Source organism: Panthera tigris, chromosome C2 (genome assembly GCF_018350195.1).
Source record: "Panthera tigris isolate Pti1 chromosome C2, P.tigris_Pti1_mat1.1, whole genome shotgun sequence".
Classification (NCBI taxonomy): Eukaryota; Metazoa; Chordata; class Mammalia; order Carnivora; family Felidae; genus Panthera; species Panthera tigris.
This window is the reverse complement of record NC_056668.1, coordinates 47,172,683-47,185,528: the sequence shown is the minus strand read 5'-3', so window position 1 is coordinate 47,185,528 and position 12,846 is coordinate 47,172,683. Positions and strand designations below refer to the sequence as shown.

At 38.1% G+C, this 12,846-nt stretch overlaps 2 protein-coding genes across 5 annotated transcripts in view; one reads left to right on the top strand and one right to left on the bottom strand.

Annotated features, from left to right (window-relative positions):
- CMSS1 (cms1 ribosomal small subunit homolog) overlaps nt 1-12,846 on the bottom strand; it is a 381,170-nt gene that overhangs the window by 348,045 nt on the left and 20,279 nt on the right. The window contains exon 1 of one of the 2 annotated variants that reach the window (XM_007095959.3): nt 6,067-6,153. The exons of the other annotated variant lie outside the window; for it this stretch is intronic. The gene's annotated coding sequence lies outside the window, so the exon portion shown is untranslated. Of the gene's footprint in view, nt 1-6,066; nt 6,154-12,846 lie in introns of those variants that run through there. 2 annotated transcript variants of the gene reach the window in all.
- The window catches only part of FILIP1L (filamin A interacting protein 1 like), a 112,806-nt gene that overhangs the window by 88,820 nt on the left and 11,140 nt on the right, over nt 1-12,846 (top strand). For 2 of the 3 annotated variants that reach the window (XM_007095962.2, XM_042999026.1), the window contains one exon: nt 2,000-5,140. In XM_007095962.2, coding sequence (XP_007096024.1) covers nt 2,115-4,796 — 2,682 coding nt within the window. In that variant the 5' untranslated portion in view covers nt 2,000-2,114 and the 3' untranslated portion in view covers nt 4,797-5,140. Of the gene's footprint in view, nt 1-1,999; nt 5,141-12,846 lie in introns of those variants that run through there. The other variant, XM_007095961.3, reaches the window with a different exon arrangement.

Genomic DNA, 12,846 nt, shown 5'->3' with positions numbered 1-12,846 from the left:
TACCGGGTTGTGAAGTACCATGACCATTCAGGAAGGAGACGCCATGTTTCTCAGGTTCCCAGGTGTCTCAAATAGAGAGTGGGAAAGGGCGAGAAGCCATGGGCAAGCCTCCTTGCCAAGACTGTGGATGAAATCATCATCAACTCCACCCCAGCATCCAGCTCAGCTTCTTCAGAATTTCACAGGCTACAGCCCTCGAGCCAGCCTCCTGTTAGGTTCTCAAAACAGAAAAAATAAAAGTGGATCCTCCCCACAAAACAGTTGGGAATCCTTACATTATACAATTACTTTAAACATGTTCTTCTTGTGTAGTTTAATTAAAGAGTAGATTAGGATCTTAAGAAAGACTTTTCCACAAAGACTCTTCCAAATTAATTTCCTTTTAAAATGTCCTTTCAAACCCTTAAACAGCTTTAAAAAAGAAAGTTTTATGGCAAGGATTAAAGACCTGCATTGGATAATTAACTCATTCTTAACAGAAAAGATATAGTAAATTATGAACTCTTTATGCTTGATCAGAAAACAAATATTTATAACTTTTCATCCACGACAAGTCCTTTAGTTCAATTCTTCAGGGATTCCATTCTGTATTAGCTTCTGTATAACAATACTGCAAAGCTGTAATGACATCCTCTATAATCAGCCCATTCCCAATGTAATTAAGAGTGCCACAAATTTAAAACTGTGACCTCACTGCTGAGGAGAAAGGTGTGTGGAAGAGATTAATTTATATTGCATGTAAAATGACATCCTGTTATGCCAACAAATTTAAAAAGTAAAAGAAAAAAGTAACATTATAATAGTCATCATTTAAGAGGGAGTTATTATGTTCCTGATTGTAGAGTTTTTCCTCCGTCATTTCTACCATCTGACCCTAATTGATAAACTCTTTCCTATCACACTGTATGTTCTTCCCACGTTACAAAAATTCTAAACCCCTTCAGATGCCTCTCAATTCCCCTCATTCAACTACCAGCCACTATGGGGATAAAGATATATATGAAGTGGGTGATTCCTGGCAAAATGTCATGCTAGTGTAAACCAAGTTTTAATTGGCAGAGAGGTCCATCAGTGAAGCACATAACTTCTAGGCAATGTGAATAAAATTTTATCTCAATTTTATCTCTCTTTATCAAGAAATTGAACACCAAATATAATGTATACATACTATAATGGTTCAAGCAAACCATTTTATCAATATAACAATAACCACATTAATAAAAAAGAACATCAATAACACTACCAAATGCTTATTATTATGCACCAGCACTATGAGACTCTTAGATGAATTATCTCATTAAATTTTCACAAATGGCTGCTGAGATAATACAATTATTGCCTCCATTTTCCAGATGGGGAAACTGATGATCAAGGATGCTAAATAACAGCTCAGGTTAATTAGCTGGTAGAGGAGGGCCAATATTGAAGCCAGGTCAACTTGAACCTCAAACTTGTATCTATTTTTACAGCTTTCAGGCTAGACGGTCTACTAGTTCTGTTCCACAAGCTAGCTAGCTAGCTATGTATGTATGTATGTTTATTTTGAGAGAGAGAGAGAGAGAGAGAGAGAGAGAGAGAGAGAGAGAGAGAGGGAGAGAGAGGAGTTCCCAAGCAGTCTCTGCACTGACAGCACAGAGCCCCATGCAGGCTCATGAACCGTGAGATCATGACGTGAGGCGAAGTCTGATGCTTAAGTGACTGAGCCACCCAGGTGCTCCATACACGCAATTTAAACCAACTATTTTTGCCTTTACTCTTCCACCAAGGCTCCTGGTGAGCTACAACTGTTACCAATCAGCAAGGGGGTGGGGGCAAACCACCTTGTAAAAGCAAAACAGAGCTGTTTATCAAGATTCTCCTTGCCAGTCAAGTACAGGAATTCCTTTCCATATTCTGTATAGCTGATAAATCTTTCTAAATTACATAAATGTTTAGTCACAGCTGGGAAGTTGCTGAAGTACCAATCACAAAACAGAACGCACTCTTTTGTATTTTGCAGATTAAAGAAGCTAATTGACCAAGAAACTGAGTCCCAGGAGAAGAAGGAGCAAGAAAAGGAAAAGAAGGTCACCGCCCTGAAAGTGGAGCTAACCAAACTGAAGTCTTTTGCTTTGATGGTGGTGGACGAACAACAAAGGCTGACGGCACAGCTTGCCCTTCAAAGACAGAAAATCCAAGACCTAACCACAAGTGCGAAGGAAACACATGCTAAACTAGCCCTCACTGAAACCAGAGTTCAGGAAGAAGAGCAGAAGGCGACCAGACTAGAGAAAGAACTGCAAACACAAACCACAAGGTTTCACCAGAACCAAGAAACAATTATGGCAAAGCTCACCAATGAGGACAGCCAAAATCGCCAGCTTCGACAAAAATTGGCAGCACTCAGCCGGCAAATTGATGAATTAGAGGAGACAAACAGGTCTTTACGAAAAGCAGAAGAGGAGCTACAAGATATAAAAGAAAAAATCAACAAGGGAGAATATGGAAACTGTGGTATCATGGCTGAGGTAGAGGAGCTCAGAAAACGTGTGCTAGAAATGGAAGGGAAGGATGAAGAACTCATAAAAATGGAGGAGCAGTGCAGAGATCTCAATAAGAGGCTTGAAAAGGAAACATCACAGAGTAAAGACTTTAAACTTGAGGTTGAAAAACTCAATAAAAGGATTATGGCTTTGGAAAGATTAGAAGATGCCTTCAACAAGAGCAAACAAGAATGTTATTCCCTGAAATGCAATTTAGAAAAAGAAAGGATGACCACAAAGCAGTTGTCACAAGAACTGGAGAGTTTAAAAGTAAGGATCAAAGAGCTAGAAGTCATTGAAAGTCGGCTGGAAAAGACAGAATTTACCCTAAAAGAGGACTTAACTAAATTGAAAACGTTAACTGTGATGCTGGTAGATGAAAGAAAAACAATGAGTGAAAAATTAAAGCAAACTGAAGATAAGTTGCAAGCTGCTTCTTCTCAGCTTCAAATGGAGCAAAATAAAGTGACGACGGTTACCGAGAAGTTAATTGAGGAAACAAAAAGGGCACTAAAGTCCAAAACTGACGTGGAAGAAAAAATGTACAGTGTCACCAAGGAGAGAGATGATCTAAAAAACAAACTGAAAGCAGAAGAAGAGAAAGGAAATGATCTCCTGTCCAAAGTTAATATGTTGAAAAATAGGCTTCAATCATTGGAAGCAATTGAGAAAGATTTCCTAAAAAACAAATTAAATCAAGATTCTAGTAAGTCCACCACAGCATTACACCAAGAAAACAATAAGATTAAAGAGCTCTCTCAAGAAGTGGAAAGACTGAGACTGAAGTTAAAGGATATGAAAGCCATTGAGGATGACCTTATGAAAACAGAAGATGAGTACGAGACTCTAGAACGTAGGTATGCTACTGAACGAGATAAAGCTCAATTTTTATCTGAAGAGCTGGAACGAGTTAAAATGGAACTTGACAAGTACAAGTTAGCAGAAAAGACAGAGTCCAGCCATGAACAATGGCTTTTCAAAAGGCTTCAAGAAGAAGAAGCTAAATCGGGACACCTCTCAAGAGAAGTAGATGCATTGAAAGAGAAAATTCATGAATACATGGCAACTGAGGACCTGATATGTCATCTCCAGGGAGATCATTCAGTTCTGCAAAAGAAACTCCATCAACAAGAAAACAGGAACAGAGATTTAGGAAGAGAGATTGAAAACCTCACTAAAGAGTTAGAGAGGTATCGGCATTTCAGTAAGAGCCTCCGGCCTAGCCTCAATGGAAGAATCATCTCTGACCCGCAAGTATTTTCTAAAGAAGTTCAGACAGAAGTAGTAGACAATGAGCCACCCGATTACAAGAGTCTCATTCCTCTGGAACGAGCAGTCATCAATGGTCAGTTATATGAGGAGAATGAGGACCAGGATGAGGACCCTAATGATGAGGAATCAGTGCTGTCCTTCAAATGCAATTCATCTACCCCCTGTCCTGTTAACAGGAAACTATGGATTCCTTGGATGAAATCTAAGGAGGGCCATCCTCAGAATGGAAAAATACAAACTAAACCCAATGGCAACTTCATGCAACCTGGAGATCTAGTCCTAAGCCACACACCTGGGCAGCCACTTCATATAAAGGTTACTCCAGACCATGTCCAAAACACAGCCACTCTTGAAATCACAAGTCCAACCACAGAGAGTCCTCATTCTTACACAAGCACTGCAGTGATTCCAAACTGTGGCACCCCAAAGCAAAGGATAACCATCCTCCAAAATGCCTCCATAACACCGGTGAAATCCAAAACTTCTGCTGAAGGCCTCATGAACTTAGAGCAAAGCATGTCCCCAATTACCATGGCAACCTTTGCCAGAGCACAGACCCCAGAGTCTTGTGGTTCTATAACTCCAGAAAGGACAATGTCACCTATTCAGGTTTTGGCTGTGACTGGTTCAGCAGGCTCTCCTGAGCAGGGACGTTCCCCAGAGCCAATAGAAATCAGTGCCAAGCATGCAATTTTCAGAGTCTCTCCTGACCGGCAGTCATCATGGCAGTTTCAACGTTCAAACAGCAACAGTTCAAGTGTGATAACTACTGAGGATAATAAAATCCACATTCACTTAGGAAGTCCTTACATGCAAGCTGTGGCCAGCCCCGTGAGACCTGCCAGCCCTTCAACACCACCACAGGATAACCGAACTCAAGGCTTAACTAATGGGGCACTAAACAAAACAAGCAATAAAGTCACCAGCAGTATTACTATCACACCAACAGCCACAACTCTTCCTCGACAATCACAAATTACAGTAAGTAATATATATAACTGACGACTCTCACCCTCATCCAGTCCATAGTGATATTATTGCAAGGAACTCAGTCCTTTTTAATTATCCCTCCACATCCCCCAAAAGACTGACTGAACTTGTACTTTGGGAAGGTTTGTGCATGAACTATCCAAGAGTATCTGAAACTAACTAAGTGTTGCCTGCATAGTCCTATCAAGTGTGCACTTACTGTATATCTTTTCATTTACATACCTGTATGGAAAATATTTACTCTGCACTTGTATAAATACATCTTTATGTATTTCATTTTCCATAACTCACATTAATTTGACTGCAACTTGTCTTGATGAAATACTTTAACATTTTAAAGCAGTAAATAATTTGTTATTTTTACCATTGCTTGCTGATTTTTTTTTTTTTTGGTCATTTTGTGTTATATTTTTGCATGTATAGTATTTTATTTTCTGTTCAAAAGGTTTATTCATTCTTCCTTAAAAACAAACAGCACCTACTTCCCATTTACAGTCAACTTCTGATCACATGTTATTAGAGGAAGAGGAAGTGGTTCAAATAAATAAAGTTTATGTCTCTTTCATTGAAAAGTGAACTATAAGATCTCTCAGGAGCAAACTTAACTTCCTTCTTGAGATGTATCTCAATATCCATGATGACCAGTAAAGTGCTTAGCACATATTAAGAACTTGATAAATGTTTACTGACAGTAAGTGAATTATATAATATTAATTTGCTTTTATAAGCACATATGAGCTGATAGTGAAAGTAAAAAAGCTTTGAAATGTGATAGAAAACCAGAAAAAGCACATTGGAAAATACAAGTTACCTTGACAATCAAGAGTTGACTGTATTTCTTCTACATATGAAAACCCCCATAAAACATATATATATACATATATATATATTTGCATCCACATCTGAAATCAGCCACTATGATATATACTCTTGAACACTGCTTCAAAGCAAAAGTGTCATTCTTGTCCTTCTTTCCCATCCCATCTTTTCCCATCTTTCTGTTCCTAAAATAGTTTGGATTATTTAAGATATGTGCTTCCTACCTTGTTTGTAAGTCAGCTATACTCAGAAGCTTACAATGTAATTGCATTTCTCCCCAACCTCTAAACAAGCAAATAAAAGCCAAAGACAGCTACAAACACAAGTTATAGAAAAGGCATATTTTTAAAAAAATCATACATTATGTTAGTTAAGGAAAGTTTCCTCTATGATTATTGTTATGCCATTCACAAGGTAAGTGAGAAAAACTCAGCCAAAGCATCCTAAGAATTCTGATACCTACCTTATAGGACTCTTTGAGCATGTTCTGTATTTCCATAGTAGAGAACAACAGTTTTCAGAGGAATGTTTTAAATTATAAATCTGGTCTCTATGTCACATTCCAAAAAAAAAAAAAAAATGTTTCAGACAAGGTAGCTCGTTACCATTTTCCCTTTTCCAACCTCATAACGGTCTAATTTACTTTGGTCAATTTTATTGCCAGTTACTGATTTTAAACACAATCCATTTAGACACCCAGGCAAACTGTGAAGTTCTTTAGAAGTAAAAGAAATCTTCCATGATTATCATCCGTTTCCCTGCAAAATCAATTTCATGATAGCAAAGCGAGGATTTGTTGACAGAAACACTTCCATGGTGATGAACTGCAACACCAATGCTGTGGGCTTGCATCATCATTAAATAAATTTGGATGAAAGCTGAGACTGGTGATGAATGAGAAAGCTTCTGTTTAAACACATTTATCTTGGGAATCGGCAGTGACCCAACTATATTACAAAATACATGATGGTCTAAATGGTTTTCAAAACTACTTTTATTTTTAAGTCACCTTGGGCTAGAACTTTAGAAGGAATGACATACTTAATTTTACATCTTTCAAAGTAGACATTGATAATCCTGCTGCATAAGATGTTTTTCTAGATAATAATCAAGAGAGGGTACATGTAACATTTTGGAGGGTGACAAAAACTAGGAAGAATTAAAGAACAAAGTCTTTGCAGTACTTCCCAACCTTTGTCAGATAATGGCACAAAAAGAAAATATGCTTCCGCAGCACTGGATACAATGGAGAGGTAGAAATGAGCAACCTATAGGTTCCTGTTGGCTGCCCTAAGTGCTGAGGGGAAAGATCCATTTCTGGCACACCTATAACTAACAGAGTTTGACAACTCTGGGCTATTCAATAGTTCATCCATTTGGTAAGGATTCAATTTCTTATGTGAGCCAGAACAATTCTCTACAATAATGTTAACACCACAGGATCTGTGCTTCATGATTATAATGAACAAATTCTCATTTCATCACATGCTCTACATATTAACTATTAATAGGCATCTGAAATGTAACATTACCAGAAGTTTACTGGACCTCAAGGAACCGAACTTCTCTTAGAGGTTCCTCTACTGGGAGGATTATTTTAGTATAATAATTCATATCAGCATCAAAATTTGGAAATACTGTCATACTCATAACATATATAGATTATTAAAAGTGTTACTAATTAAAATTTATGGTAAAGACAGCATCATTTCTGATAGAAAACATCTTCCTTTTTCCATAAAATCTCACATTTAAAAAAAGCATCTTCCCATTCATACGTTCTAGATCTTTTGTCCTTAATTTCAAAATTAAATTTTTCTATCCATGTGTATGTTTGCAAGGTTACAGAACTTTCTTTTTAACTCATATATACTCACAGAAGAACCTTGAAAAGTAGGAGAAAGGAAGTGACATTGGAAAATCTTCATATGAAATATGTGAGAGTGAAGGTTTGTATTCTTAGAATAGGTCCATGGGAATCTCACAGAAGATAGTTTTTATAAACATCTGATAAAATCATATCTTCCTTTCATTTCATTTCATCTAAAGTCCCAGCTTCAGAACCAATTTTCATTTTACTCAGTACCTCCAATTCTTTAACCTTTTAAGCTGCAGCATCCTATCATAGATTTAAAAGACTTCACCATATTCTTCTGTCCTTTTAAGAACAGTGGCAAAACTTTCCTTTAGGATGCCTCCGTTCTCTGGGGGCACTGGCAAAAATAAAATCATCACCCTTACTAGGACAATGTGCATCACTGTAACTGGATCTTTACATATAAAGGAAGATCTCTCTATATATGTTCAAGATGATGAAAGGATTACATAAATCTACTCAAGAGGTCTCTGCAATTACATCTCACATTGCCAAGACATCAGGCATAGGTCTTCATGACACTCAAAGGATAAAATTAGGTTGCATTGTAAGATGGTCATAAAGGGGATATTTCATTAAAAATTATTAGGCTTGAAGCCTAAGGATTTGATGATCTTTATTGACTGAGGTAGAACTCCAGACAAAAGCATGGTTTTGGTAGCTTCTTTGATTCTGAACCTTTATAAAGTGAGTTTCTTTTGAAACTTGTTTGACAAAGGCAAGAAAAGATCTTTAACAACATTCTAGTTCACCTATACCTGGTTTCTATTATTGTTTTTTCGCCAAAAATCATTTTGCTTTGTAATCCTAAGAGAAAACATAATCAGGCAAAAATGCATGCCCAAAACATTAAGATCTGTGTTTCTCAAAGTAAATACAAGATACATGTTTGAGACTCCCAGTGTCCCACCCAGAGATTCAAATTGGAATCTGTGAGGGTATGGCCCAGGAAGCTACACTTTTAACAAATTACTCTGCTGATTAGTATGCATCCTAAAGTAGTAATTTCATTATTTTAGAAATTCCTATATTGATAAACATTAGCAAATGTGTTCTGACTATAGTCCTGTTCAGTCAAAATAAATTACCCCTGTCCAAGGAAGTGTGACTGTTCCGCCCTCTGGTGGCTAGCATGACAAACAGCTCATTCCTCAGGTTTAATTTTTATTCAGAAAAAAGCTTAATAAAAACTACCATTTTATAAGGTGGGAAGGTTCTTAGGTTTATAACTGTAGCAAAGCATAGATGCCTGAATCTTCAGTTGAGCAGTAGCAGGCTGTCTGACACCTACAAGCTGTTTCTCCCTGAGATCCCAGGCCCTCAATAACCCTACGGCATTTCTTGGGAATTGTCCAGAACACACATTAAAGAGAGCTGTTTGGATGAACCAAAACAAAGGACTCCATTCACCTTAGAGCACAGTGAGGCAAATGCCAAGAAAGAGCAAGGAAGATAAGTGGTTCAATAAAGTCCCCAACCCTAAACTGCCTTAAATTCATTTTCATTTAGATTACACTCCAAATCCTTTCCTTTCCAACTGATGGAACTTCCACTGTGCAGTGAAATATATCCCCCAAGGGCAACACACTAGGGGTAAGGAATCCTTGGGGAGTCTAGCCAGTTAACTGGCCAACATTTCTAAGTACTTTATCATTTGATAATGAATTAACACGGTTCATATGGCAGCACATTTAAATCTGTCAACATTCTATCAGGATACCAGTTTTTATACTTAAAATAGGGCTATAAAAATGTACTCTGGCCTAACCTTTGGCATAGCAATCAGCTATCCTAGGGATAATCTTCTTTTCTTTACTTGTGGCTTCATTTTAAAATTTCACTTATTTTTTAATGAAATTATTATCAGAGAAATAAAATTTGTCTGATTAATTGAGGAAGTTTTTGAAAGCTTTTTTACTTTTATTTTAGTAAGTTCCTTTCTCCCTTATAGCCAAATGGTCCTATATGATATTTCTGTAACATTACCTAGGATTTTTTTTTTTTTTTTTTTTTTTTTTTTGCCTCTGAGTTTTGTTTTGCTTTTGAAAGCCTTGTCATCTTTGCATAACTAACAATGTATACAGGCCCTAGACCTACAAAGGCTGTCTCACTCTGTGCTATTCCTTAGGACTCTGGAAAGGTGGAATGGGTTCACTGACAAACCACTCATATGTCTCAGTGACATGCAGGATATCTTCTCTTCAAAGCACCACATGGATACAACTGGTTAATACACTGATCATGACACACTGAACTGCCTACCTTCTATCCAACATTGGGGCAGATATGAAGACAAAAGATTCACTGTCCCTGAAGAGCTTATCATTCTGAGCAAGGAAAGGAGACAAGAAACAAGAGTATGAGACAACATTTAATCAAGTGGCAAACTAAATACACTCAATAAACTAGAGATTAAGCAGGACTACAGTAGACAAGACTTCACAGAGCATATGAGACTTGAAACTGGTCAAGGAAAGATTTAGATAAGTGGAGTAACTGGTTGGGAGGGAGCATTTGAGGCTGGCAAACAGAAGATCAGGTTAGTTCATGCCTTTCCCAGTCAGCAATGCAGCTCTAAAAAAGTCATTTAGTTTTTGTGAAATAAAGACAACTGGACTTGGTGATCTCCATGATCATATCTAGTTCTAACTTCCAATGATTTCTGAATTCTTTCCAAGTCTCAACACCCTCTTTTAACCACTTAAAATTCCTTTGAGAAATAAGTTTGAGCATAAATAAACAAACCAATTATCTACATGAGTTTCCTTTCAGCCATTAAATTTCTCCTTCCTCATTTTCCCACTTATAGGTGTCCTAACTACTAGATGGTCTTTAAAGATTTGTTTTCTTCTTTAAGATTCTATGAATTAGCCTTTTAATCCTCAACACATCAGCTCTTTTCTCATTAGAGCAAAGTTTTGCAACCTCAGGACTATTAACAGTATGGGTCTGGTGATTCTTTGTTGTGGAAGGATGTCCTGCGCACTGTAGGACCTCTAGGAGCATTCCTGGCTTCCACTAGATGCCAAGTAGCATCTCCCAACTGTGACAAACAAAAATGGCTCCTGACATGGCTAAATGTTCTCTGCAGTGTAAAATCACCTCCATTTGAGAACCACTGCATGAGAGAGATGGACTACCTCTATAAGCCAGTTCCTCTTTTACATGACTTGCTGTGGGAAAAATCTGACAGCTCATTTGAAAACTCTTGTGTCTGGTATGTAGAGATGAAAATCTTGAATCTGACTAACTATAAGCCTCAAAACAACTTTAAAAATCTGCACTGAAGAGTTTAGTTGCATAAGGATTGTTTCCACTAACCTGACAGATTGGCTCAAGGCATATGTGTATTTGAATATTTGTATTTGTGTTAATACCCTGTACCTTTGTTTCAATACCAGATATAAACTAATGTTTTCAGATAAGCTTCCATTTCTCACATGCCTTCAGGAGAAATAAAAGTCTAGACAACCAACCACATTTGCCTTAGTGGGAAAAAATGGGTTTCAGGAGGATTCCTAAGAACTTAAGAGATAACCCTTTACTGTTTAGACCTTTCCAAAGAGTCCTCTTTCAGAAATTTCAACTCCTTCTGTAGTAGCTTATAACCACCAGAGGCACAAATGTCTATTAGAATACAAGCTTTCTTCATTCTTCAACAAATCACCTATAAGAATGAACCAACAAATATATTTATGAAGCACCTAATTTTACCCAGTGCTATGTGAGGCAGTTATGGAAGTATAAGATTTAGAATCTAGGGTGGGAGTTGAGGACTACCTTAAAAGGTAATTAAGAGCACAACACAGAGAAGGAATTCTATAGAGAGTAAATACTACAGGAATCTGGAAGAGGAGCAGGTTACTCCGGGGACAAGGTTCAGGGGTTAGGTTTCAGACACAGATGAGATTTGAGCAGGGGCTGGGAGATGAGGAAGACTAAGATAAACAGAGGACAAAAGGTGTTCCAGGGTACTGTCAAGTGACACCAATGAGACAAGAATGAGACAAAAGCAGAGATGTGAGGCCAAGCAAGAGAGGAGAAAACCAGAGTTCAAGGAACAATGAGCAGGGTAGTGTGGCTTCAGCTCAGATGGTTGGGGTAGGGGTAGGCTTGAAGGGCCTAGTCCTGTCAGACTGTGAAGAGCCTTGAATACAATGGCAGGGAGCACTCTGTGTCTTCACTGAAGACTTCTGGGTAGTGAGATAATGAAAATAACTAATCCTTTATACACTATCATTTCATTTCACAACAACCCTATATATCACCACAATTTTAAAGATAAAAAATGTTTAATTCTGAGATGCAAGGAAAATTGCTTCAGGTTGTTGTACTAGTATGTGACATGAGAAAGGTATAACACAAATTTAATTCTGTTGTCCCATTCTCTTTCCATGGCAACATACTGAGAAGCTACCTCAGTGCAAGTGGGAAGCATAATAAATTGCCTTTGATCCTCTCCATTACTTAAGAGCATAGACGGGATGTCTAACATTACATTCCTGCACTCTGTCTCACAAGTCTGCCACTTTATCCAGAACACTCAGAATTCCCCTAAAGATACACAGGGCTTTCTCCTACCCCCTCCCAGCTGTTCCACATGGATAATTTTCTCTTCTCTCATCACGTGATCCACACTGAAAGATCTGGCTCAAGCCTTACCTTTTCTGAAAACTTCCATGATCACCACAGTCCAGAGTGATCTGGCTCCCCTTCCAAACTCCTCCCATCTCCCTGAGGTTATTGTTTGGGGAACGAAAGATCATGAATGTGAGAGGCTGAGCCTCATATAAATGGGGAGGCATGGGGAAGACTGACAGGATGGTGCTGTGGATAGGACATGGGAGAAAGCAAGACCAAGGAGAAGCGCAATTCCTCATCATCAGGAGACTGTTCTCAGGGAGCACTGGGGTGGTGGTTAAAGTCCACTCTATCCTAAAGCAGGGTTCTATAAGCAAAGGCACAAATGCAGGGCATGCAGAATGAGCTTGGAGGAGGTACCTGATGGGCCTCAGAGGTGGCCGGAGGAAAGGCATCAGAAGTGAGTAAAAATGATCCACAGAAAGAACATCATGACCACGCACATCAAAACTTATAAATAGCAGCTGCCTTGACAGTCCTGATAGTCACCCGACACCTCCAGAAAAGGCAATCAAAGGATCAAGGTGTAGCCACCATAAAGACAAAAACCACCAACTTAGCCCATGGGTAGTGGCACTTCAGCCTTTGCAGAAGACTAGAAAATCTTCCTGGATGATATACCCTAATTTAGAGTTTCCATTTCTCAAGCAACACCATAACTTATTAGGAAAGAATGATGGTCCCCAAATCACCTTAAAGAAAAAGAAAAAGAAAAAGAAAAAGAAA